The sequence below is a fragment of the Lycium ferocissimum genome, chromosome 10, assembly GCF_029784015.1.
Source record: "Lycium ferocissimum isolate CSIRO_LF1 chromosome 10, AGI_CSIRO_Lferr_CH_V1, whole genome shotgun sequence".
Classification (NCBI taxonomy): Eukaryota; Viridiplantae; Streptophyta; class Magnoliopsida; order Solanales; family Solanaceae; genus Lycium; species Lycium ferocissimum.
In genome coordinates, this window is record NC_081351.1 from 18,269,008 (window position 1) to 18,293,862 (window position 24,855).

General features: G+C 35.9%; 3 protein-coding genes across 8 annotated transcripts; 2 read left to right on the forward strand and 1 right to left on the reverse strand.

Annotated features, from left to right (window-relative positions):
• The first annotated feature begins 3,105 nt into the window (after positions 1-3,105).
• LOC132032657 (UDP-galactose/UDP-glucose transporter 3) lies at positions 3,106-11,216 on the forward strand. The gene is made up of 7 exons (XM_059422320.1): positions 3,106-3,346; positions 4,998-5,095; positions 5,211-5,341; positions 5,540-5,570; positions 6,511-6,614; positions 8,237-8,358; positions 10,614-11,216. Exons 1-7 carry the CDS (start codon positions 3,243-3,245, stop codon positions 11,020-11,022), a joined length of 999 nt encoding a protein of 332 aa, XP_059278303.1. The 5' UTR covers positions 3,106-3,242; the 3' UTR covers positions 11,023-11,216.
• A 2,605-nt stretch (positions 11,217-13,821) lies between these two features.
• Positions 13,822-17,452, forward strand: LOC132032658 (uncharacterized). Of its 6 annotated transcripts, none has more exons than XR_009408569.1 (4): positions 13,822-13,871; positions 15,123-15,700; positions 16,283-16,563; positions 17,159-17,452. XR_009408569.1 is itself a non-coding variant. In XM_059422323.1 (3 exons), the coding sequence occupies exons 1-2, from the start codon at positions 13,837-13,839 to the stop codon at positions 15,688-15,690; spliced, it is 603 nt and encodes a 200-aa protein (XP_059278306.1). In that variant the 5' UTR covers positions 13,822-13,836; the 3' UTR covers positions 15,691-15,700; positions 17,159-17,448. The 6 variants fall into 6 exon arrangements, 2 of the variants coding, with proteins under 2 accessions (XP_059278306.1, XP_059278305.1); XR_009408567.1 differs by having other exon boundaries at positions 16,322-16,563; positions 17,159-17,450; XR_009408568.1 differs by having other exon boundaries at positions 16,322-16,563; positions 17,198-17,449.
• A 3,769-nt stretch (positions 17,453-21,221) lies between these two features.
• Positions 21,222-22,026, reverse strand: LOC132035266 (uncharacterized). Its single transcript, XM_059425539.1, has 2 exons — positions 21,805-22,026; positions 21,222-21,410 (listed from the first exon to the last, which is right to left on the reverse strand). The coding sequence occupies exons 1-2, from the start codon at positions 22,018-22,020 to the stop codon at positions 21,249-21,251; spliced, it is 378 nt and encodes a 125-aa protein (XP_059281522.1). The 5' UTR covers positions 22,021-22,026; the 3' UTR covers positions 21,222-21,248.
• Positions 22,027-24,855: the final 2,829 nt, after the last annotated feature.

Genomic DNA, 24,855 nt, shown 5'->3' on the forward strand with positions numbered 1-24,855 from the left:
ATTTGCTATAAAACCACAAACTTTGTTATGTTAATTGTTTAAACGATCACGATTTCGGGTAAGCTTTATGATTAAGAATTAAGGGTTGATAGAAATTAAGAATCTCTTGGTGTTGGAGTTGAGTTTTTTTCTCAAGAGGAGTATTTTCATTCAAGAGACCATCTCTACATAATCAAAGGTGAGCTTTATGATTATTTCATGCTAGTGAGGGTGTTGAGTAGTTGAAGAACTTGAATTAGAAACAAGTATGAAATATGAGCTTAAGTATGCAAATAATGGTATGTTGAGTTGAAAGATAGCTTGAGTCATGATTCATGGTGTAATATGAGTATAATCTTGTTATGAATGGCGCTAACGATATTGTGGAAATATTATATGGATGATAAACATGATGATGTATTATAGTTATGGTTATGGAGGATCTTGAAAGTGAATTTGGAAGTTGAATAATGTCTAATTCGAAGGAGTTTACGTATAATGATATTATGGGTGTCGTCATGATGTTTGGGAGCTGTTTTATTAAATGAGGAAAAGTTGTTGAAACAAAGGAAATGCTGCCCAATTTTCGTTAGCCTTAGTCTCTTTAGTTTAAGCTTAGGTATACTTCCAACAATCTAATCTTCGTACGAACCCTTTTGTATGTAGAATTGTGAATTCGGAGCGAGTGCACGAAGTCACTATCGTTAGGGAGATATAAAGGTATATAAGGCTTGTCCCCTTCTTTCAAAGGCATGACTCGTGTTTTATAATTCTTTTTTATTTACCCCATAACCTTCTTATATCCCTAAGAATGGAAGTTAAAGATCTTCGAGAGTTTCTTATGAGACATGTTCCATGACAGTGACGACGATAATGATGTGTTCATGAAGTCGATATTTCTACGTTTATGATTCCATTGATGCTATTCTTCATTGTGGTCTCACCTCATGGTATAGTTCCTCCATGCGAGAGAGCATAGCACGATTTAAACTTAAAGTTGATCGGAGGTTCACGACCTTACGTCACTCCGATAAAGTTGTAGCTTTTATTTGGGCTCTCATGAATGCTACTTATATTATATATGTATATGATAAGTATATGTACATAGGGGACATGGGGAAAGGTGAGGCGCTATAGACGCATAGCCACCTGATCAGCTGGTATATTATGATATCGTCCCGGACACGGGATATATGGGAAAATGGATCGGGTTGTTCGTTCCGCGGCAATATATTGATATGTGATGATATATGGATCGGGCTGCACGTTCCGCAGCAATATATAATATATGATATGATGCTATTTATTTTATAAGCTTGCATGCATGACTCCGCCTTAAGAGGCAAGTTGTCCCAGGTTGTCTCTTTATCTTTTATTCTCTTGTTTCTTTATTATGTTATGATGCATGTCTTACATACTCGGTACATTGCTCGTACGACCCAGCTTCATAGGAGCCAGATCAGCTTGCACAGGAGGACTTCCATATTCCAGAGGAGCAGTATCTGATATATTCTCTTGTGTACATACTGGGATATGGCGGGGTCATGTCCCGTCTTCATGACTTCAATATTTCAGTTAGAGGCTCGTAGATACTCGTGTGTGGGTAGTAGATGTCATGCGACCCTCAATGTGTATTTTTTATATTATTCTTTTGTTGCCGTGAGGGCTTATGCACATATATGTAAATGTACGTGTTTTAAAGAATAGTTTATGATCAGGTAATGATAAGCATCACCATGGGGACTATATGTCTACCAACTGGGCAGGTTAATGGTATGACGAATGGTGCTCGGTGGGCAGCTCCGGGTACCCGTCATGGCCCTCTGGTCGGGTCGTGACAATTTGCTTGTATCTAGTACTTAGCTGTTTCAATGTCTACACTATTGAAATGTAAATTTTTGGGTATAGCGGGGTGAGGGAGTTTGAAAAGTATTTCTATGGTTTTGAGTGTAAGGTGGATTGTTACTTTTAAATTTTTTGAATATCAATGTTCTTTGTTTGGTTCGGTTATTATTGTATGGTACCTTGAGGCCTGTCCTAAAATTTTAAATCTTGAACGCCTAAAGTTAAAATCCTGGATTCGCCTCTGACCATTTTATTCTCAATGTAAAATATTTCAGCTTGAATTATAATTTACTTGGTCCTAATATGAATACTGAACACCATAAAGAACGCTTTAGTCTCAATGTAAAAAATTTCGGCAATTTTAATGTAACCGGTCCTAATATGAATACTGAACATCGTAGGAAATGCTTTATTCTCAATGCAAAAAAAATCGGCGTGAATTCTAATTTAATCAGTCCTAATATAAATACTAAACACTGTAGGGAACGTTTTATTCTCAATGTAAGAATTTTTGGCGTGAATTTTAATTTAGTCTATCTTAATAATACTGGATATCATAGGAAACGTTTTATTCTCAACGTAAAAAATTTCGACGTGAACACTAATTTAGTCGGTGTTAATATGAATACTTAACATCATGTGAGAATCCCTAAAAACTGAATAAATAAATATTTTGAAATTAAAAAATGTCTGGTTTACTCTATCAATCACATGTAAACTAATACTTATCTCACCCAATTGGTACTGAACACCAACAAAATAAATGCTCCCCCAAACTGCATAAATTTTGAATACATTTTAAGATGTAGTTTTTCTTTATCATATTCGTTTCAATTTATGTGAACTTATTTGACTAAGCACGATATTTAAGAAAAGATATAAGACTTTGATATTTAAGGCTCAAAAAAATGTTTCTTAATATTTGTGTATATAAATCATTTCATAAAGTGAATTTGTTTCCAAATTAGAAAAGAGGTCATTTATTTTGATGCGGATAAAAAAAAATAGGTTCACATAAAATCAAAACAGAGGAGTAGTATTTTTCGTATAGTTTTCGAACATCTAAATTTTAGTTTTAAAATATTGAATTAATATAATTTAATTTAGCTTCAAAAATTAGTCAAATTAACTCTCAGGAAGCGAAACGTGACAGGGACAGGTAAAAGTGGATCGACGGAGCATTTTTTAAAATAAAAAAACTGTTGCATTTATTCTGCCAATGACATGTCACCTAACACTTATCTGATCCAATAGATACTCGCCACCTGGATAACATAATTACTTCAGATCGTACACATTCTGTAAATTAAAATTTCCCAAAATTAAAAAAAAACAATCTCATTTCAGTACAACCGCAGGTGTGTGATCATCGGAGATTCACCGGAGAATTGACACGTGGCAGGCGGACATTAAGCCAGATGGAGTCTCACGGCGGTGGGCTCCACCGTGTTATGGTGCTCGCGTTTTGTGTGGGCGGCATTTGGTCAGCTTATATTTATCAAGGCGTTCTACAAGAGACTTTGTAAGCTTATCGCTTTCTAGAAGCTTCTATTACTTTTTGTTATGTTCATTGCTATAACTAAGTAAATGTGTGTTTAAGGTTGTTAGACAAATTGATCACACAATTTAGTACTTTCTCCGTATCAATTTAAGTGTCTTAGTTTGACTGCATTTCATACAATATTAAATTCCTGATTAAAAAAAAAAAGTGTCTTAGTTTGACCGGGCACGAGGTTTAAGAAACAAATGAAAGACTTTTGAATCTGAAAGATGTGTGTAGTCTTTTAAATTTTGTGATCTTAAACTTATCATATAGAATTTTGGAATTGAAAAACTTACTAATAATTTAGAAGGAGACACTCTTTTTGGGACAGACCAAAAAGAAAAGCAAGACACTTAAATTGGGACGGAGGGAGTATGGTATAGAACAAGTATTGTTTCAAGTTTTATGGCCATTAGTTAAGAAAAAAAGAAATGTTACCAGTTTGGTTTGGGAAAAAAAAGTAATTTTACCAGTGTGTACTTTCTACGATTTAAACTTTTTGATGAGGTGGTCTTACGATTCAATAATAAAAAGTTAGGTATGGAATTGATGGAATGTGATATGTTAAATGTTACTCCATCCGTCCCAATTTATGTGAATGTGTTTGACTGAGTACGGAATTGAGGAGAAAAGAAACACTTTTGAAACTTGTGGTCTAAAATAAGCCTTAGAAGTTTTTGTAGGCTATGAATTATTTCATTAAGGGTAAAATGAAAATTTTCAAATCAAGTCATTACTAAATACGTAAAAGATGTTGTTCTTTTTGAAATGGACTAAAAAGGAAATAGTGTCACATACTTTGGGATGGAGGGAGTAGTAATCTTGATGATCAATGAAGAAGGAAATTACGGCAGAAGCTTACTGTGTAGAATAATGACAAGACATTGCTTTTCTTTTGGTAACTAAATATTTTGTATTAGTCACCAAAGTAAGGGTAGCCCGTGCACAATGCATCCTGCGTAAGCAAGGTCAGGGGAAGAGCCGAAACCCAAAGAGTGTGATGTAGACAGCTTACCCTAATGCAAGCATTAGTGGCTGCTTCCACGGCTCGAACCCGTGACCTATAGTTCACACGGCAACAATACCATTGCTTCAAGCCTCCCCTTCATATTAGTCACCAAAGTATCTTTACAAGACCATAGCTAGACCAATCTCAACCAGTTATCCGAGAGGAGAACACAGAAACTTACTAGCACAGGAGCTACATAACTAGAACATACGACTATGTACTACATTTCTAATTCTAGGAGAAGCTCTAACACTACGTACAAATGCAATTTATCTTGCAATGCTTGACCAATCTCTGGTTTTCTTCTCAAAGATACTTAAGTTCCTTTCAATCCAAAGACATTGCTTTTACTATGCCATAAAGGTCAGTTGTTTGAGTTTTTGTGTAGCTTTTGTCAGAATGTATTTGGAACTCGTGAGCTTGAGACAATTTTTCATTTTTCTCCCTTAGTTTACAATGAAAATATTTACAAATGGACCTGAATAGAGCATACTATATATAGAGGATTCATGTAGCCCCTCCTAGCTGCTTTGGTATTGAGGTCTTGTTGATTGATTGATTGAGTTATGTACTGTTTTATAAACGTTAAGTTAATTTGTTTGTTCTTTGGTTTGGTTTTAGGTCAACAAAGCGGTTTGGTCCGAACAAGGAGAGGTTTGAACACTTGGCTTTCCTAAACCTGGCACAAAATGTAGTATGTCTTATATGGTCATTTATAAGTAAGTTTACAGCATTCTGGTATTGGATGTTCACCTGTTTCTTGGTCATTGTATATAGGCTAGCATTAGCACTGGCTAGATGATTAGTTAACAATTCAGTATGCTTTTTGTGCAGTGATAAAAATTTGGTCAAATGGAAACAGCGGTGGTGCTCCCTGGTGGAGTTACTGGAGTGCTGGCATTACAAATACTATTGGACCAGCAATGGGGATTGAAGCGCTAAAGTATATTAGTTATCCTGCACAGGCATGTCGGATTGCCCTGGATTTTTTTTCTTCTTCTTGTGAAATGTAAACCGTAGTCCTAGAATTTTCTGAAACAAGATTTAGGGCAAGACGAAATGCTTTACTGGCTTTAATCATACTCATAGGAGTCTACAACATATTTGATTCTTAATGATTGCGTATCTACTTCAAATACTAATGAGGTTAACTGCCTTAGCAGGTGCTGGCAAAATCATCAAAAATGATTCCAGGTATTGTACCATTAACAAGATTCCCTTTGAAGTCGTAACAAATGTCTTTCCTTTCTTTTTCCTTTCTTGTTTTGGTTTTAGTTTTGTTGTCAAATTATCGATCAAAAAAATGTTTGTTGGCTAGTAAGGAGATATGGAAAGCGATAAGGAAAAAGAGATCAATGGAAAGCTATAAGGGACAATAATTTTTGTTGTATTGAATATCAAAAGGATAGATATGTGAGAGTTTGAGAGATGCTTGATTTGGCTTTCAAAGAGAAAATGTTATTTTCATGCTGATAAGCATTTTTTTTGGGAATAAGAGAGAAAGAAAAGGAATATATATGCACTAGCAGACATTTTCGTCATCATGAAAATACCATCCTCATATGTATGGTTAAGACCACGACCATTGAAAAGATAGCCTGTAAATATGGCGAGTTTCCAGTCATTATTTAGTCCTCGCTAGGATTCAGCTTCAAGGTTTTCCAAGTTCGTATGGTGACATAGCATCTCTATGGAGTTGGAACTAAAATTTTCATTTTTATAGATAGGAGAACATTCACTGCAAAAGGTCTCTATCTCTAATAAAAAAGAGTTGTTGGACTAAAAGAAGATTAACGGAAAGCTATAGGAAAATAGGAGATTAATAAAAGCTTTAGGGAAATATCTCGCTGTCGTTTCTGTTGATGCCTCCCCGAGGACATCATGTGTAGGTGGACTATTAGTGATTGTTATGGGGCTTATCTATAGGATACAGTCGTGCTTATATAAATGATGAGTAAAACAACTGGAAATGTTATCTAGTTTGTTATGCTGCTGGAACCAGAACTTCTTGCTTCCTTTACTAGATGTTTTTATGGTGGAAACGTTGAAGTATAAGTAAGTTATTGACAAAACATATTTATATCCATAAAGCTGTTTTTAACTGACATATACAGTTACGATGCTTTTTCTGCAGTAATGCTCATGGGCGCAATAGTTTATGGCATAAGATATACAGTTCCAGAGTATGTGTGCACACTGCTTGTTGCTGGTGGAGTATCAATGTTTGCACTTCTAAAGGTAACATTTTATCTTACGACGATTGAAATTCAATGGGCATCTCTCTCTCTTCTGTCTTTTTAATTTTAAAAACGGAAAAGGGTCAAATATACCCCTCTACTATCAAAAAAGGGTTAAATATACCCCTCGTTATACTTTGGGTTCAAATATACCCCTCTAGTTATACTTTGGGTCCAAATATACCCCTTTATTATACTTTGGGTCCAAATATACCCCTCCTCCGTTAAAATTGTCCATGGTGGACATGAGATCTGACGTGGCACTGATAACTCGGTGAGGTGGACACCACATGGCATGCCACCTCACCACCCCAACCCATTTACCCCTCTCTTCCCCTTCTTCTTCCACCACTACCGTCTCCTCCCCTCCAAATCCATTATAATTATCTCCAAATTCATCATAGTATTATATTTAAAATCTCCACGCCAGAGTCCTAGACATTAAGAAGTAATGCTACTCTAAGCACCCCCTTACGCAAAGTACATTTCCTAAATACATTACATTATAATTCATACAACTACTGATTTTCCTCTACTTCCAAGTTAAAGCATACGGGAAGGATCCAGCTAAGTCTGATACACCTGGCCAAAGTAGTGTTTATGCAAGGACATTTGCTCCCCTACTCGTCAATTTGCGCATAAGGTTCCATCCGTGGACACCACCACTAGAAACATATCGAGTTCCAGTACCTATATTGGCACCTGTCTCCATTTGTTTCCTAGACATAAAATCTGAATTATAGTTCTAGTTCTCACCATTACAAGAAAAGTAAAAATTAAGAAAATAAAGACTCACTTGATAAATCTTGGTGGGTATTTTCGCTGTAAAAAAGAGTATAAAAGAATCAACCATAAAATTTAAAATTCAAACAGAAGAATAAGGAAGGGGAGCCTTGGCGTAACTTGGTAAAGTTGCTGCCATGTGACCAGGAGGTCACGGGTTCGAGCCGTGGAAACAGCCTCTTGCAGAAATGCAAGGTAAGGCTGCGTACAATAGACCCTTGTGGTCTAGCCCTTTCCCGGACCCCGCGCATAGCGGGAGCTTAGTGCACCGGGCTGCCCTTTAAACAGAAGAATAAGCTTGGTATTGAGATTCATACATTCACCTAATAAGGTATCAGTTATCAGAAAATGCATCACCTTATGCCTCTTTAACACGACGAATAAGGTTGTGGAGGGGGAGGAGACGTTAGTGGTGGAAGAAGAAGGGGAAGAGAGGGGAAAATGGGTTGGGGTGATGAGGTGGCATGCCATGTGGTGTCCACCTTACCGAGTTGTCAATGCCACATCAGATCTCATGTCCACCATGGATAATTTTAACGGAGGAGGGGTATATTTGGACCCAAAGTATAACAGAGAGGTATATTTGGACCCGAAGTATAATGAAAAGGGTATATTTGGATCCAAACTATAACGAGGGGTATATTTAACCCTTTTCTGATAGTACAGGGGTATATTTAACCCTTTTCCGTTTTAAAAAAGAAGACGGAAGAGAAAGGTGCCCGTCGTCTCCTTTCTATCCCAATAGTTTTTCAAATTTGCTTCTTGTGATAGTATGAGCAAACAGAACATGTTTTTGAGCACCACAGTTTACCTATTCTGTTATGCTCGGTTTGTCTTCAGACTAGCTCAAAAACTATAAGTAAGTTGGCGCACCCCAATGCTCCAGTTGGATATGGGCTGTGCTTCCTGAACCTCACCTTTGATGGTTTCACCAATGCTACTCAGGATTCAATTAAAGCAAGGTAATTTAGTCATTTGTGGTCTTATTTATGTCTATGTTTTGGTGGATGATATCCATGGAATTTGGAATCTTGATCTTGACTGCACATGCTATGGACTTATTTATCCAGTATCTAACTTCTACACCCTCCTTTTGCCGAGAATTCAACTTCTTCGCCCTTAATTTCGTCTTTCAACTCTTTTAAGCCAGCCTTCCCAGATGGATCCGTGCTTGAGATTTTATTAACGCTTATTCTGAAAACGGATAACCGATGAAAATTTCAGCTCAAAAAGCGATTTGTAAGCATGGTCCAATTCTATTATTTGCCAAGGCCCAAGGGTCCAAGACGATAATTTTAGAGAATCTGTGCTCTTATTGATGTATCTATTTTAGTGGTGGGTGATACACAACTTAATCGCACTCTGAACAGTGAAATCCATGTTTCTCACTTCATGAATATCTTACTAAGTTATTTAACAAGCCGTTTTAGTTTGGATCGAATGGCTCCTTTATCCGGTTTGTCCCCTTATCACACTCTGATCAGTGCAAATCGTAGTTTCTCACTTCATGAATATTTTACCAATGCTTGGCATGCATTCTAGGTCAACCACAATTCATTTGTATTTTGCCTTTGCCTCGAATTGACTGCTCTCATTGAGAAGCATGTAAATTAAGAAATGAGCTTTTGTCCTCTATACTCCAAAGTAACTTACAGAATTTTCTCAACTACGCAATTTATACACATCTCAAGCTGGGCTATAAAGTACTTATAGGTCAAAGAAAGCAAAGCACAGTCCAATTTGGGACATACAAGTTTTACCAAATATATAATGGTGTGTGTTATTTAAAGTAGCAATTTTTATATTTGACAGTGAATAGTAATATTCTCATTAGCTTCTCTTCTCCTGTGTTTAGGTCATAAAGGTTTGCTCTTATGAGTACTCTATTAAGCGACCCAGCAATGTTAGACATGCGAAATTGCGTGTAGGATGGTTTTCATGGTGCTTAAGTATTCTCACCCTCTCCACCTACTTGGGGACTTTTAGTGTTTTCATGGTGCTCATCACCAGCCTACTGGTCTTTTAGGGTTCAGGAAGGATGTAGCATTAAAGGGTTTGTTTTGGGAGAGAAGAGGTTTGGGGTGGGTGGTGTACACGATGATCCTTACTAATCTGTTAATAACATGTAGATCTACGCTAGGAGAACTAGTAATGTGTCAGGAGAAATTAGTACAAGAAGTCGTGGATACACTTCTTAACAATGGACTCCATGGACAACCAATGATGCATGGTCACAAAGTTTACAATTCAATTTCTGATGTATAATGGAAGGCAAAGAGGGGAGATTTCATGAGACTGACATTTTAGGTCACAGCACTCCATGAGCACAAACATTTTTGTGTTCTGTGCACCTGTATATTCATAATACTTTTCTTATTTGAACTTAAAAAGAAGAGAAGTTCAAATTTATTGAAGATTTTTGAGTTACCCCATAAGCTAAATTTCTGATTGGGCATCGACTGTCCATCAAGTGGCTCAATGTCAAAAGAGACACGTCTAGGTTGTGAATTATGAAAACTCCTATGGAGTTTTAGGAAGCTGAAGTATCCTTCAGGTATAACTGGTCTGCTATCCTTTATTGGGCTGGTAGTGAAATTATTTCATATCTTGAAAGAATACATTTTCCTAGTTGAGCAATAAAACTAGGACCAACTTAACCACCTCAAGCCAAGCTCCCAATGAAGCTGAACTTGCCTATGGTGTGCAAATCTATTTCATGGAGGGGCATTGGCCGTCAAGTAAAAGACCTGTCCGATCTGTGCAATTTGCATGAAATCTATTTTTCAACTTCAAACTAGCAAGTGAGGTTCCATAAATCCGTAGCCAGAAAAAGAAATTGTAAGGCCAAGAGTTCTATCATTCCTCTCTGTCAACTCGAAGTCTTAGGCAAGGAACTTTCAATTCCATTTTCTTTTCATAGGATCCTCAATCATGCCAGTTGAAATAAATATATTCTGTGTTCATGCGGATATCCTAGGAAATTACAGTTCGGAGTGTTGATTGTTTGATGAAACTTGATCAAGAATAGAAGAAATTGCATTAGTACTGCTATCTTATGTGGGATTTAACCAAAATATTGTGCTTGTTGAAAGAACTCTTTGTTTAACGCTTGACAGTTCATTCTTTTGTAGCATACATTTTTCTTGTTTAATTTGCGAAGGGACGTACCAGATGCCATTTATTTGTAGTTACTAACAAAATCATTCTATTTTGCCAGGTACCCTAAGACATCGGCTTGGGATATTATGTTAGGAATGAATTTATGGGGTACCATTTACAATATGATCTTCATGTTTGGCTGGCCAAATGCCAGCGGGTTTGAGGCGGTTCAATTCTGCAAGCAGCATCCAGAGGCAGCGTGGGACATTCTTATGTACTGTCTATGTGGTGCTGTGGGACAGAACTTCATTTTTCTAACCATTAGCCGATTTGGTTCTCTGACTAACACAACCATCACCACGACGCGCAAGTTTGTAAGCATAGTCGTGTCATCTGTGTTAAGTGGCAATCCATTGTCGACAAAGCAATGGACGAGTGTCATCATGGTCTTCTCAGGATTGTCATACCAGATTTACTTGAAGTGGAGGAAGTTGCAGAGGATTTCAAAGAAGAAGAAGTCCACTTAACATATTATAATTTTGCAAGTGATGTAGACGGTTCAGTAGTTTAACCTTTTTCTTACCTTTTACAGTTCCGGTGTATTGGAAGTGGCCACACTTCCATTATAGGCCAATGTAATTCAAACGAATTACACATATATAAAGCAAGGTGTTGAGAATTTTTTGAGAAATTATTACATTTCTATATTACTGTTTCTTACAGTTATGAGTCAGGGCTACATATTGCTCAGAAGCTGCATGCTGCTACATGTGAAATCTATTTTGTTGCTGATTGAGTTCTTAAGTTCTTATGGCATTCAAATATATTCCAGTTCTAGAACTTTAAAGCTTCTCATGTTTTGGCTATTAAGCAATATACTTGTGTCGAAGAATTGCGCAGGGTGGTGTACATTCTCCGGAGAGAGCAGGCCTAAGCCATACACGGCTTACAAGTATGTAAAAGGGGAATGCAAACTATATTCTCCTGTGGGAGCTATCGAAAGGAAAGATGCAATGATTTTTTTTGCGTGTACAAGAAAATGAGAAAGTAATACTAAGTATTGAATGTCTGTGAGTGATGTTGAGTGTGATCAAATTGCCCTTGAGCTTATCCCTCGTCTAGTATTTATAGTGGCCTGGATGCTTAGAGTCCAGGGGTGACTTGTAGATCTTCATTTAGTCCCGTAAACTGTTTCAACTCTCTCCCTAATCTTCGCAGAGGCTATTGTGGAGGTTAATGAATGTGCGTTCTTTCCCTTAAACTTAGTCAAAGGGACTTGGAGAGGGTCGTGGCATGACCCATATGAGACTCAGATACGAGGGTGTGGCCTGTGTTCTGTAGAGCTCTGGGGTCGTAAATTATGACTCGGTTGGGAGCAAGTTAAGCCGTAGACTGGGGGATCATCCTGCGAAGTTAATTTGTGTTAAGCGTTGGACCATTCTTTAGATTAGGTCTGGGAACTGTATGTCTAGGACATGCACCGAACATGTACAATGTTTAACGACTACATTAACGGGCAATTTGCAGGATTGTCCTTCGCTGCGAGTGGTCTTTAATTTTTGCTCCTCAATTAGTGGTCTTTAACTTTTGCCCTTGAGGCTCAAATTTTGCCATTAAGGCAGAATTTGCATGGATAGATTTATTAAGTTGCAATTTTTTTTCTGAGCTGGGGTTCGAATCCACAACTTCGGGGTATAGGCGGAGGGAAAAACTTAAAAGATCACCAATTTGAAGGGCAAAAATTAAAGACCCACCCAAATGAAGGGCAATCCGCACAAAAAAAAGTACATTAACTCCTACCTGTATAAATCACAAAAAATACTCCATCTGTCTCAATTTATATGGCACCCTTTTCTTTTTAGTTTTTTCCAAGACGAATATCACTGTTCTATAATTAGAAACAACTTTAACCTCAAAATTCCTCTTTTACTTTTAATGAAATGATTTTGTCATGCAAATATTTAAGGTTTATTTTAGACAATAAATTTCAAAAGTTTTCCGTTCTTAAATTTTACGTCAAGTCAAAATGTGCCACATAAATTAAAGACGAATGGAGTAATTTAATTGATCATATCACTTTTGTCACGTGAGAAATCAAAGAAATAAAAACAGCATACCTAGTATAATCCCACAAAATGGGGGTTTGGAGAGGGTAGAGTGTCTGCAGAATTTCTACCTAGAAGGTAGAGAGGCGGTTTCCGATAGACCCCCGGCTAGAGGAAAAAAAATTTCAAAGCAGTTCGAAAGAGAAAGTCGCAGAAAAGACCAAGCTATGGCAAAATAATACATAAAGCATGACACAACATACTGAACAGTAACTACAATAGAATAATACACCAATCGAAGTATAAGAAGCAGCAAATAGTAACAAAAATCGAATAACAAGAAACTACAGGAACAATGCTACGACTACTAATAAGAAAGATATGCGAGACAACAATCTACTGCGTGCTAGCCCTCTAGCCTAATCGGGACACAATATGCTATCTAAGGTCAAAGAAATAAAAAGAATTCTTTAAAGGGAAAAGGTGCAAATATACTTCTCAGCTTTGCGATTTAGAGCATATATATCCCCTATTATAAAAGTGGTATAAATATTGGTGCAAATATACCCTTTTTGCTGACGGATTTTTTTTTAAAAATCATTTAGTTTATTTTTTAATTAAAAAAAACACCACATGGCTTTAAAAAAAAAGTCTACCCATTTTTTTTGAGTAGACATATTTTTCTAAAGCCACATGATAATTTTTTTCTGGTGAGTAGGGTCTAATTCGTTTAAAAAATGGGTAGACTTTTTTTTTTTTTAAAGCCACGGAGATATTTTTTTAAACGAACCAGACCCGACCCACCAAAAAAAAAAATTACCATGTGGCGTTAGAACAATATATCTACTCAAAAAAAATGAGTAGCTTTTTTTAAAAAGTCACGTGGCATTATTTTTAATTAAAAAATAAGCTAAATAATTTTTTTTTTTAAATTCAGTTAGCGAAAAGGGTATATTTGCCCTATTTGTGTAAGAGCAGCGGTATATTTACATTATTTTGTAATGGCAAGGGTATATATATACACCACTATTTTAACGGAGATATATTTGCTCTAAATTGAAAAGTTTAGGGCATATTTGCACTTTTACCCCTCTTTAAATTTTTATCTGCTCTAAATCGAAAAGTTTAGGGCATATTTGCACCTTTACCCCTCTTTAACTTTCCATCTCAGCAGTAGTGGCTAGAAAATTGCCAAGTAGATCCCCTCCTTTTGACCCAAAGGAAACTCAAAACTAAAGATCACTAAAATCTCTTCTTAACTACCCAAACCAACCGTTCATCCAAACGGATAAAACCATGGCCATGGCCACTACCACCACCACCCCACTCCTCTCTCCGACCACCACTTCGCTCCACACAATTACCAGAATACTCTTGCTCTTCACCACCCCAAAATCTAACGACAGGACAATCACCAAGCTTCACGTGTCTCCAACAACTAACCTTCTTTTGGGTTTCACTTCCTTTTAAGATTGAGATTTGAATGATTAAAATTCATACTTAAAAAATAAACTAACATGAATGATTAAAATCCAAACATTGTTAAGTGCAAACAGATGACCCTTAGTCATATAACCTCCTTCATTAACGTAATGACGGAGTAAATGACTTTTTTAAGGTGTGCCAATCTTAAAATTACTTATTGTAGATTAGAGGGATACTAACTTTTTTTTATTCCTCATTCGGTATTCAATATCCATTCTGGACTAATTTGAATTTGCAACGAAATGTTCTTGAAGAAAAAAGTTCCTATCAAAAATAACTTTATACTCAGAACTCGAATTGTGAGATCTCCAATTGTAAAATCACTAACTAAGAATAGATAATTATTTACCCATCAAATACTAAGGTGCCGTTTGGCCATAAAATTTATTCACTTTTTTCCAAAAAAAAATTTCACTTTTTTCCGGAATCAGCGTTTGGCCATAAAAATTCCGAATATAATTTGAAGTTGTATTCCGGAATACCAAAAACTCAAAAAACTTATTTTTAAAAAAAAAAAATCACTTTTTTCACTTTTTTACAATTACATTTCACCAAAAACTACAATTTAAAAAATTATGGTCAAACACAACTCCAACTCCAAAATTCCAAAAAAAAAGTGATTTTTTTTTTTATATTTATGGCCAAATGGCACCTAAAAGCAGGTTTGGCCATGAAATTTTTTTACTTTTTTCCGGAATATTTTTTCATTTTATTGGAAAATCAATATTAGGCTATAAAAATTTCAAAAACACTTAAAACCTTGTTTTCACTTTTTCAATTCCATACATTCAAAGAACAAAATATTCTTTTCGAAAAACTATAACCAAACACAACTCTAACTTTAAAATTCCAAATAAAGTGAAAAATATTTGATTTTCGTGGCCAAACGCCTAATAAAGAACCTTGCGCAACAAATTAATGAAATAAAAAAGAATTCTTCAATTTCCATCTTTAGTAGTAGTGGCTAGAAAGTTGCCAGGTAGACTCACTCCTTATGATCCAATGGGAACTCAAAACTAAAAAATCACACCTCTTCTTAACTACCAAAACCAACCACTCAAAACAGATAAAACCATGGCCATGGCCACAACCACCACCACCACCCCACTCCTCTCTCCAACCACCACTACCCTCCACACAATTACAAGAATACCCTTCCTCTATACCACTCCAAAATCCAACAACAGGCCAATCACCAAGCTCCACGTGTCCTCCAACCCAGTTACTTCATCATCAACCACCACTACATCATCCAAACCCAATCAAGAATCCATCTTTTTTGATGGTGGAGCTCACTATGGTGACCTTGCAGCTAACCTTATTCTTGGTTTCACTCTTCTTTGGCTCCCATTAACACTAGCTGCAGTCTTTAGAGCTTTTTACTTGAGGTACAGGTTTACTAACTTGAGAGTTACTGTTATTTCCGGCTTAACAGGTCAAGACCGGAGCGATTTCTCGTATAAAGTGATCAAAGATGTTCAGGTTGTGCCAAGATTCATTGGTGAATGGGGTGATGTGATCATCACTTTGAAAGATGGGACTGTGGTGGATTTGAGAAGTGTTCCTAAATTTAGAGAGATTGCTAAGTACTGTCTTTCTATGGCTGATAAAGAATCATCTGGGGGTTTGAAGGAGACTACTACTGATGGGCCTAAAGGCTTTTGAGAAAAATATGGTTAGTTTTTACTTTGTTTATTTCCATTTATCGTTATGTAAAGTTTTTAATTTGCAATTAATGTATTCAACTGTGACAATGGTTTTAGTATATGGGCAATTGATTTGTATATTGAGTTGGGAACTGTTTCTTTTAGTTGTTCGTTTATCAGTTTGTTTATGCAAATAGATCTTTCTTTGTTACTATTAGTGTTTACTTTGTGCAATTGTCTAAATCTTACAACAACATACCCCGTGTAATCTCATAAGTGGGGTTTGGGGATATAGGATGCACGCAGACCTTATCCCTACCTTTCTAGGGTAGAGAGGTTGTTTCCGATAGAACCTCAGCTCAAAGAAAAGTTTTCGAAGCAGAGTTGCAAGAAAAATATGACAACAAAATAGCAAGATACAAAGCAAATGAGGCAATAGATAGATACATTGAAGAATAAGAAACTATGCGATGACTAAATAATACTACTAATAAGGAGAAGAGGATAGAAGGTTAGCCCCCTACCTCTCCCACATAAAGTGCGACAACACTCGGCTACGTACTAACCTTCTACTCTAATTCTCGACCTCCATACCTTCCTATCTACTTGAGTTACAGGTTTATCAATTTGAGGGTTACTGTAATCTCCAGGTTAGTGGGTCAAGACTGGAGTGATTTCTCGTACAAAGTGATCAAAGATGTTCAGGTTGTGCCAAGATTTATTGGTGAATGGGGTGATGTGGTTATCACTTTGAAGGATGGGACAGTGGTGGATTTGAGGAGTAAATTTAGAGAGATTGCTAAGTACTGCCTTTCTATATCTGATAAAGAGTCATCTGTGGTTTTGAAGGAGACTACTACTGATGGGCCTAAAGGCTTTTGAGAAAAATATGGTTAGTTTTTACTTTGTTTATTTCCATATATTGTTATGTAAAGTTTTCAATTTGCAATTAATGTATTCAACTGTGACAATGGTTTTAGTATATGGGCAATTGATTTGTATATTGAGTTGGGAACTGTTTCTTTTAGTTGCTTGTTTATCAATTTGTTTTGGTTATTCCTATGTTAATAGATCTTTCTTTGTTACTATTAGTGTGTACTTTGTGCAATTGTCTAAATATACAACAGCAACATACCCCGTGTAATCCCATAAGTGGGGTCTGGGGAGATAGGATGCACGCAGACCTTATCCCTACCTTTGTAGAGTAGAGAGGTTGCTTCCGATAGAACCTCAGCTCAAAAGAAAAGTTTTTGAAGCAGAGTTGCAAGAAAAATATGACAGCAAAATAGCAAGATACAAAGCAAATGAGGCAATAGATAGATACATTGAAGAATAAGAAACTATGCGATGACTAAATAATACTACTAATCAGGAGAAGAGGATAGGAGGTTAGCCCCTACCTCTCCCACATAAAGTTCGACAACACTCGACTACGTACTAACCTTCTACTCTAATCCTTGACGTCCATACCTTCCTAGCTCCTTGAGGTACAGGTTTACCGATTTGAGGGTTACTGTAATCTCCAGGTTAGCGGGTCATGACTGGAGCTATTTCTCGTACAAAGTGATCAAAGATGTTCAGGTTGTGCCAAGATTCATTGGTGAATGGGGTGATGTGATCATCACTTTGAAAGATGGAACTGTGGTGGATTTGAGAAGTGTTCCTAAATTTAGAGAGATTGCTAAGTATTGTCTTTCTATGGCTGATAAAGAATCATCTGGGGGTTTGAAGGAGACTCCTACTGATGGGCCTAAAGGATTTTGAGAAAATATCGTTAGTTTTTTACTTTGAAGGAGCCTTGGCGTAACTGCTAAAGTTGTTGCCATGTGATCAGGAGGTCACGTGTTCGGGCCGTGAAAACAGCCTCTTGTAGAGATGCAGGGTAAGGCTACGTACAATAGACCCTTGTGGTCTGGCCCTTTCCTGGACCCCGCACATAGCGGGAGCTTAGTGCATCGGGCTGCCCTTTATGGTTAGTTTTTACTTTGTTGATTTTCAGACGTTGTTCTCTGTTTTGAAAAAGATATGTAAAGTGTTAAATTTGCAATTAATGTATTCAACTTTGATAAATGGTTCTAGTATATATGCCTGATTGATTTGTACATTGAGTTGGAAACTGTTTTTTTTTTTTTTTTGGGTTCATGTCTATCAATTTCATCAATTTGTTTTGGTAATTCCTATGTTAATAGATCTTTCTTTGTTACTATCCTTAATGTGTACTTTGAGCAATTGTGCTTAATCTTTTAAATACACAAATAATAGCAAAAAGCTCATGTGTATATGAGAATTATGCACACTCGTATTATTCATAGGAAAATTGCTCGAAACAAATCCATGTATCAAAGGATCAGGGTCATGGCCGATGATTTGGAAACTTTTACTCATCGCATAATGCAAAGTGACTTGATTAAACATAGGAGCGATTTTTCGTATAAAGTGATTAAAGATGTTCAGGTTGTGCCAAGGTTTATTGGTGAATGAGGTGATGTGATTATTGAAGGATGGGACTGTTGTGGATTTGAGAAGTGTTCCTAAATTTAGAGAGATTGCTAAGTACTGTCTTTCTATGGCTAATAAAGAATCATCTGGGGGTTTGAAGGAGACTTCTACTGATGGGCCTAAAGGCTTTTGAGAAAATATCGGTTAGTTTTTTAGCTAGGGTCTATCGGAATCAGCCTCTCTGCCCCGCAAAGGTAGGGGTAAGGTCTGTACATCCTACCCTCCCCATACCCCGCATTACACCGGGTATTTTGTTGTCATCGGTTAATTTTTTACTTTGTGGATTTTCATATCATTGTTCTCTGTTTTGAAAAACGTTGTAAAGTTTACATTTTGCAAGTGACAATGGTTTTAGTATATATGCCTAGTTGATTTGTATATTGAGTTGGGAACTGTTTCTTTTAGTTGATTGTCAATTTAGTTGATTTGTTTCGGTAATTGTTAGTAGTATGTAATGGATCTTTCTTTGTTACTATCCTTAATATGTACTTGTGCAATTGTGCTTAATCTTTTAAATACACCAAAAAATAGCAAAGATACATGTGTATATGAGAATTATACACACTCCTACATGTAACAAAGGGTGAGTGTCGTGGTGAGTGTCGTGATTTGGAAACTTCTACTCGTTGCAAAATGCAAAGTGGCTTGATATATACGTGTGCTTCCTTTTGTTGATCTGAGTTATACGGATGCTATGTTGTCATAGTTTAGCTCTTGCATTAAGCAGTAAAATCTACTACTTCATGTCCTTTTTAAGCTATTAGACACTTTTGCGATGTTTTTGAGAATCATCGAGAGACAACAAGCCTTGAACTCCGAAATTGTTCTATTACTTTTGGCAGAATCAATGTTGTCGATGACACTGATTCAGCAGGGATGTCAAAGTTTTCTTACTGATAAAAACTTCAGTGATAGTAAAACGTGAACCTCCCTACACAATTTTTTTACGATCACTTTGGAGCTAGAAGAAATATGGTTCTCCACAAAGGGGAATATGGAACTGAAGGAGGGCCTTGTTTTGTGAGCTCAAGCATTGTTGAATAGCTCTTTTATATGGATTGGCGTATTCCTTTGAAGTGGTTGTAAACCAATAGAACTTGGAAAGATGAAAATATTCATTTTAGTGTGTGAAGTGCAACATCTCGAGAAATTATAGTTGGACAGTAGTTAAGGGAATATTTGTGTCGGACTAAACCTATATCCGATTCACAAGGGTATGATGAATAAACCGCTTTATGCTCAAAATGAGCAATAGAGTCATAAAAGGTTGTCCTTCTTATGAAGCTTAAGGAATAACAAGACAACAAACTTCAATCCCTAACTTGTTGGAGTCGGCTATGTGAATTCCTAATGTCCATTTACTTTTTTCCACCTGTTTTATTCTAATACTTAGTAATTTGAAATTGTCCAACATTTTGTGCTTACATAGAAATTCTAACAACACTAAAAGGACTCCAGAAAAATACTTGATGTGACGTCAATGTGTTTATGTAATTGAACCTAAAGTCTCAACTAGTTGGGCTGTAAATATGCTGATATGATTAAACTTTAGTAACACCTTCAATCATGACCATTGACATATATTGACCTTACAACAAATATGGGCTCCTCTCCATTACACTAATCTCTCTGTTTCTTCAAGTACGATTTAGATTAGTGTCACTTGTCCTATTTAGTTTTTAAAGGACTAGATTAAATTTATTTTACTAGTGTTTTAACTATAGTCAGCAAAATAAGTTTTGAAAATCAATCTTTAATTTTGGTATGAAAAAGAAATCTCTCTATAAATTTAAGAAACAAAATTAGTATCATTAAATTTGGTAATGAATTCGATCCCTTTTCAGAGAAAGAAAGCAACTTTTAATCTAACTATGGTTATTAAGGGGTTTATAGATCTCGACTGTTAAATCTGAAAGTGGACAAGTGTAAGATTCTACCTATGTACTGGAACTGGAGGAAAAATGTATACCAGATGGGAGATAATGATGTTAATTTCCCCCTTATTTAAGGATAGAATTAGAGAAATTATAGGTTACAAAATTCAATGGACAAACATCCATAATTGATTAACATATGAATTTCTTCGAGAGCAAGATGCCGGTCGAGATGAAGCTAGGAGCCAACCTAGCCAACCCAGACTTTTCTGGAGCTTGCCTTACCTCAACATCTTAATAAATAGTAATAATAAATAACAGGCGGTGGCCAAAAAGGAAAAAACTTTTAATTCAACTTAAAACTGTATGAGACGATATATTACACACAAAAAGGGTTGCAACTTCAAAAGCACAAAGCTTACGCACTGAGCACGCTTGATTACACTACTCTTCCTGTACAAGCTAAAACCTTCGCCTAATGATGCCATCTGTGCTATTTAGAGTGGATGTACTCCTCATCCTCATTTAATTATGGAACCAGGTACTGTTCTAAGATCCAATCTTAAGAGTATTACCTATTGTATTGTATTGTGTTGTTAGTTTAATATAATATTTCTTCTATCTCAATTTATATGGCACAGTTCGAATTTCAAGAGCTAAACAGTTTAAGTTTAATTTTGACAGAGAATCCGGACATGAAATTTTTAAGTTTTTTAAAATAAAATTTACATATTTGGAAACTACATAATTTTTAAATAAAATTTACATATTTGAAAACTACATAAAAAGTACTATAAGTTGCAATAATTGAGAATTCAAACTATGTTAATGATATTTGAAAAATTACGGCCAAAGAAAGACATGTTTGAATCTCAAAATCCGAAAAATGCCACATAAATTGAGATGTGTACCCTACTTTTCTTATAATTTTGTCCTTCAAATTGCTTATGTGACACATTGCGCAACAACGGAAAGCGATACAATCTACCCAGACGTTGTATTTATAAAAACAGTACAATACAATACACGATACAACAATACGTTATAAAGCAATATGCAACAACGATCCAAACAGTGTGTTATAGATGTATTTACATGTACCTTTTAGAATCAAACCACTCAAATCTACGTCTAAATCCTCGACCAGAGATAGTTATAATAGTACATATATAGTTAGTTAAATTGGACGAAACAAGCTAGACTGTTATGAATTTTGATAGTGAACTATCAGCAGAAGCAACACCACCAGCAAGGCGGGACCCCAGGGAGGGCTTCCTTCTTGGCGCATGGACTCGTACAACACCGGCCTCGGACCCCCAGTGGGGTCCGGAGAAAACCACCTGTTATTAACAAGCATGGCGTATACCTATTGGGATCGGAAAATAATCAATTGCAAATCTTGAACGACGGTAAATTAAATACAAAAGAGAAATGTAATAAAGACGCATACTACTTCGATATGATTTGGTCAATTAGTCTGCATATAAAAAAACTAATATAAAAATATGAAAAACTATTGAGAGAATAGTCTTCCAGGGCGTAAACGAGACTCATTAATGATTACATTGTGGATGCTATTATTTTCTTGCCAGAGAAAAAAGAATCTTTCTATTTGTAGAAGTCCAAAACTTCTTTCAAGAGAAAGATAAAAAAGATAGATATGGTAGAGTCCGTTTTCACCAAATAAACGTTTTTTAAGTAAAACATAATTATGAGAGGAATCAAATAACATAAGAAATTCAGGACAAATGCTAACATACCATGAGAACAACCAGCATAGGCAACAAGAAAAGTAGCAGCCTCATACTATTCTTGGAACGTTGCTCATGTGCCTTAGACTCTGAGTAGCTCGCCAAATACATCAACAAAATTACCAGCCCAAAGAAAGCTATCAATGGAATGGGAGGTGTTGATGCTGATTCTATTGTTTGGTCTCTCCAACTTAACCCTCTTCTCTCTCTTATCAACCAACCCATCTCAACCTTTTATTACACTATCAAAATTTTCTCCCTTGTAGTTTTTCTTAATTTGTAGGATTGGCAGGAGAATTTGCTTATTTATAGAGGAAGAAGTGCGTTATCCTCATGTAGATATGGACTCTGGATTCCAGTCTCAAACCGACTTTACTTTTGGACTCATGCAGAGTGCATACTTTTTCAGATTATAAAATGTTTGCCTACTTACAAAGTATGTCAAAGTTATATTTTGTTATCGTGTAACTATCCAATTATAAATTTTGTCCACTGATAATATAATGATGAATTACTTCACCGTCTCAATTTATGTGAGGTGTTACCGCGAATACAAAGTGTAAGAGTAGAAAGATATTTTGAAATTTTGTAATTCGACACAAATCAGAGAAATTTTTATGATTATAATCATTTAGTAATGTAAAATGGTTACTTTATAATTAAATTATGACCAAAGGTAGAAAGATATCATTCTTTTTTGAATGACTTAAAAATAAAGAGTATCATATAAAGTGGAACATAGAGACTACCATTATTCTACAGTACCTCTTCTGTTTTAATTTATGTGGCTTGATTCGAAATACAAGGATCAAATTAATTAATGTTCGGTGTAAATTCAAATATAGAATCTTCAATTTTTTAAGATTCAATTTATATATTCTCAGACAACATAAAAGATATTATAAATCAGAATATATTGTCACAATTCAAAATATTCAAAAAGTATTCGACAAAATTGTCACTAAAGAACGAATCCTTGTTTCTTTAAATAATAATTAATAACTTAGACACAGAGATTGAAACAGAAGGAAGGTGTAATTTATCTAAATCACTGAATTATATATATTGTTGGTATAAACACTTGTTTTTAATTACTTTAATTTTCTACACTATGTTAGTTACACCTAAATCATTATAACCCGTCTAGAGGGGGCTAGAAGCATAGGATTCAACTGTATTCGGTTTATAATTAGGAAGCCGACGTATATCTTTGTTGAGCAGACACCGGAGCACCAAACATGATGACAAGTGGCATACATGCAAGGGTACAGGCGGAGCGAAGTGAATGGACGGGGTTTATCCGAACCTGCTCGACGGAAAATTACGTTATATAGAAGATTTTAAAATTTTCTTTTATCTAGATGTTAAATTTCGTTGACTTCTTCATGTGTTTATTTCTTCTATATTCTGAACTCCCTTATTGAAAGTATTGACTGACCGCTGCAAGGGGGCATAGACGGCCAACGAGAGCTAACGATTTTTGTCTTTTAGTTCCGCCAAGAAAAGATACTATCATAGGAGAAGACTTATTGAAAGAATTTTTACAAATTTGTTTGGTTTGTTTATTAGACAAGAGTAATCTGGAAAAAACAAACTTTTTTTTTTAAACTGTAAAATATTAGTATTTATTTTGGCTCAAACTGGAAAGGCTAGAAAATCACTTATTGTGCCCCTGGGGACTGGGGAGTAACATTATAGTCCCTCTTCTCCGATGATCAATTTGTGACATCTATTTTCTTTAATGTAAAACCACAAAAGGGAAAGCATCTTCTTATGCCACCTCGTTCCATTGTGAGTACAATAAATCTTTTTTTTCTTCTGAATGCTAACTTGATTTGGTTTGTATTGAATATATGATACGTGAATTTGACATTTTACCTTATTAGATTGGACATGACATCCTTTTATACGCCAAACTTACCCACAACAACCTAGTATATTGTTTTCATTTTATACGCACTAGTTAATTTCCATTATTGGAGAAAAGAGTTTCTTGACTGATTTAACTGAAAAAAAATTGTTCATTTGGTCTTAGTTCTATTGCTTGGAGGCAGATACTTCAAGATAGTACTAACGTAGAAGTTGGATAAGGAGAATAAAAGAGGGAAAAAAAATGAAAGGATAGCACTTTGGTTGTGGCTGGTAATACACATTTTACAGCTTGTGTTGGGACAAATAGATAATAGGTCCGAATATATGGAGGAAAAATACAATTACTTTTTATTTATATATATTCCACCGTCATTTTTCTTATTAAACAACTCGCTTGATATACAAGCAAAAAGCACAACTTATGAGCGTGAAATGTCAGCTAAGCATGACGATGAAACAGACTTCTCAAGGAGCTCAACTATCGCTTTATATGTAGTAGTAGGGCTGCATATCGGTCGGTTCGGTTCGGGTTTCAAAATTATCGGTTTAACTTATTGGTTATCGGTTTGTAAACATGTTAAACCGTTAAAGAACCGTTAAAATATCGGTTAATGGGTTATCGATTAATCGGTTATTGTATGTTATCGGTTTAACGTTAATTTCACACAACAAAAAAATGGCTTGACCACTTTGTACAAGCAAAATCATGCACGGGAACCATTCTTGTACCAAGATCCAAGAATAATCTTAAGTTGCATTTACTACTACAAGAAATTTAATGATTTGTTATGGCTCTATCATACTCAAAACAATGTTGCATCGTGTGGGCAGCAGGCGGCACAAAGGCAAAACCACCAACCTTTTCGACAGGAGATACTTGGTTAGGAGCTATGAATCCAAATTACAAGGAGACAAGTCTTTTGATTAGGTACATTGCGGCTCAATATTGGTCCATGACCACCATGACAACTGTTGGCTATGGCGACCTTCATGTCGAACACTTTGGAAATGGTCTTCATCATTCTCTACATGCTCTTCCAATCTTGGCCTCATTGCTTATATAATTGGTAACATGACGATTTAGTCGTCCGAGAACTTGTCGTACCATGGAATTCGTAAGCTCTCCAGCTTTTCTTTGGATTGTTAGTGTATACATATGTTTCATCATTCGAGGTGGATCAAGTACTT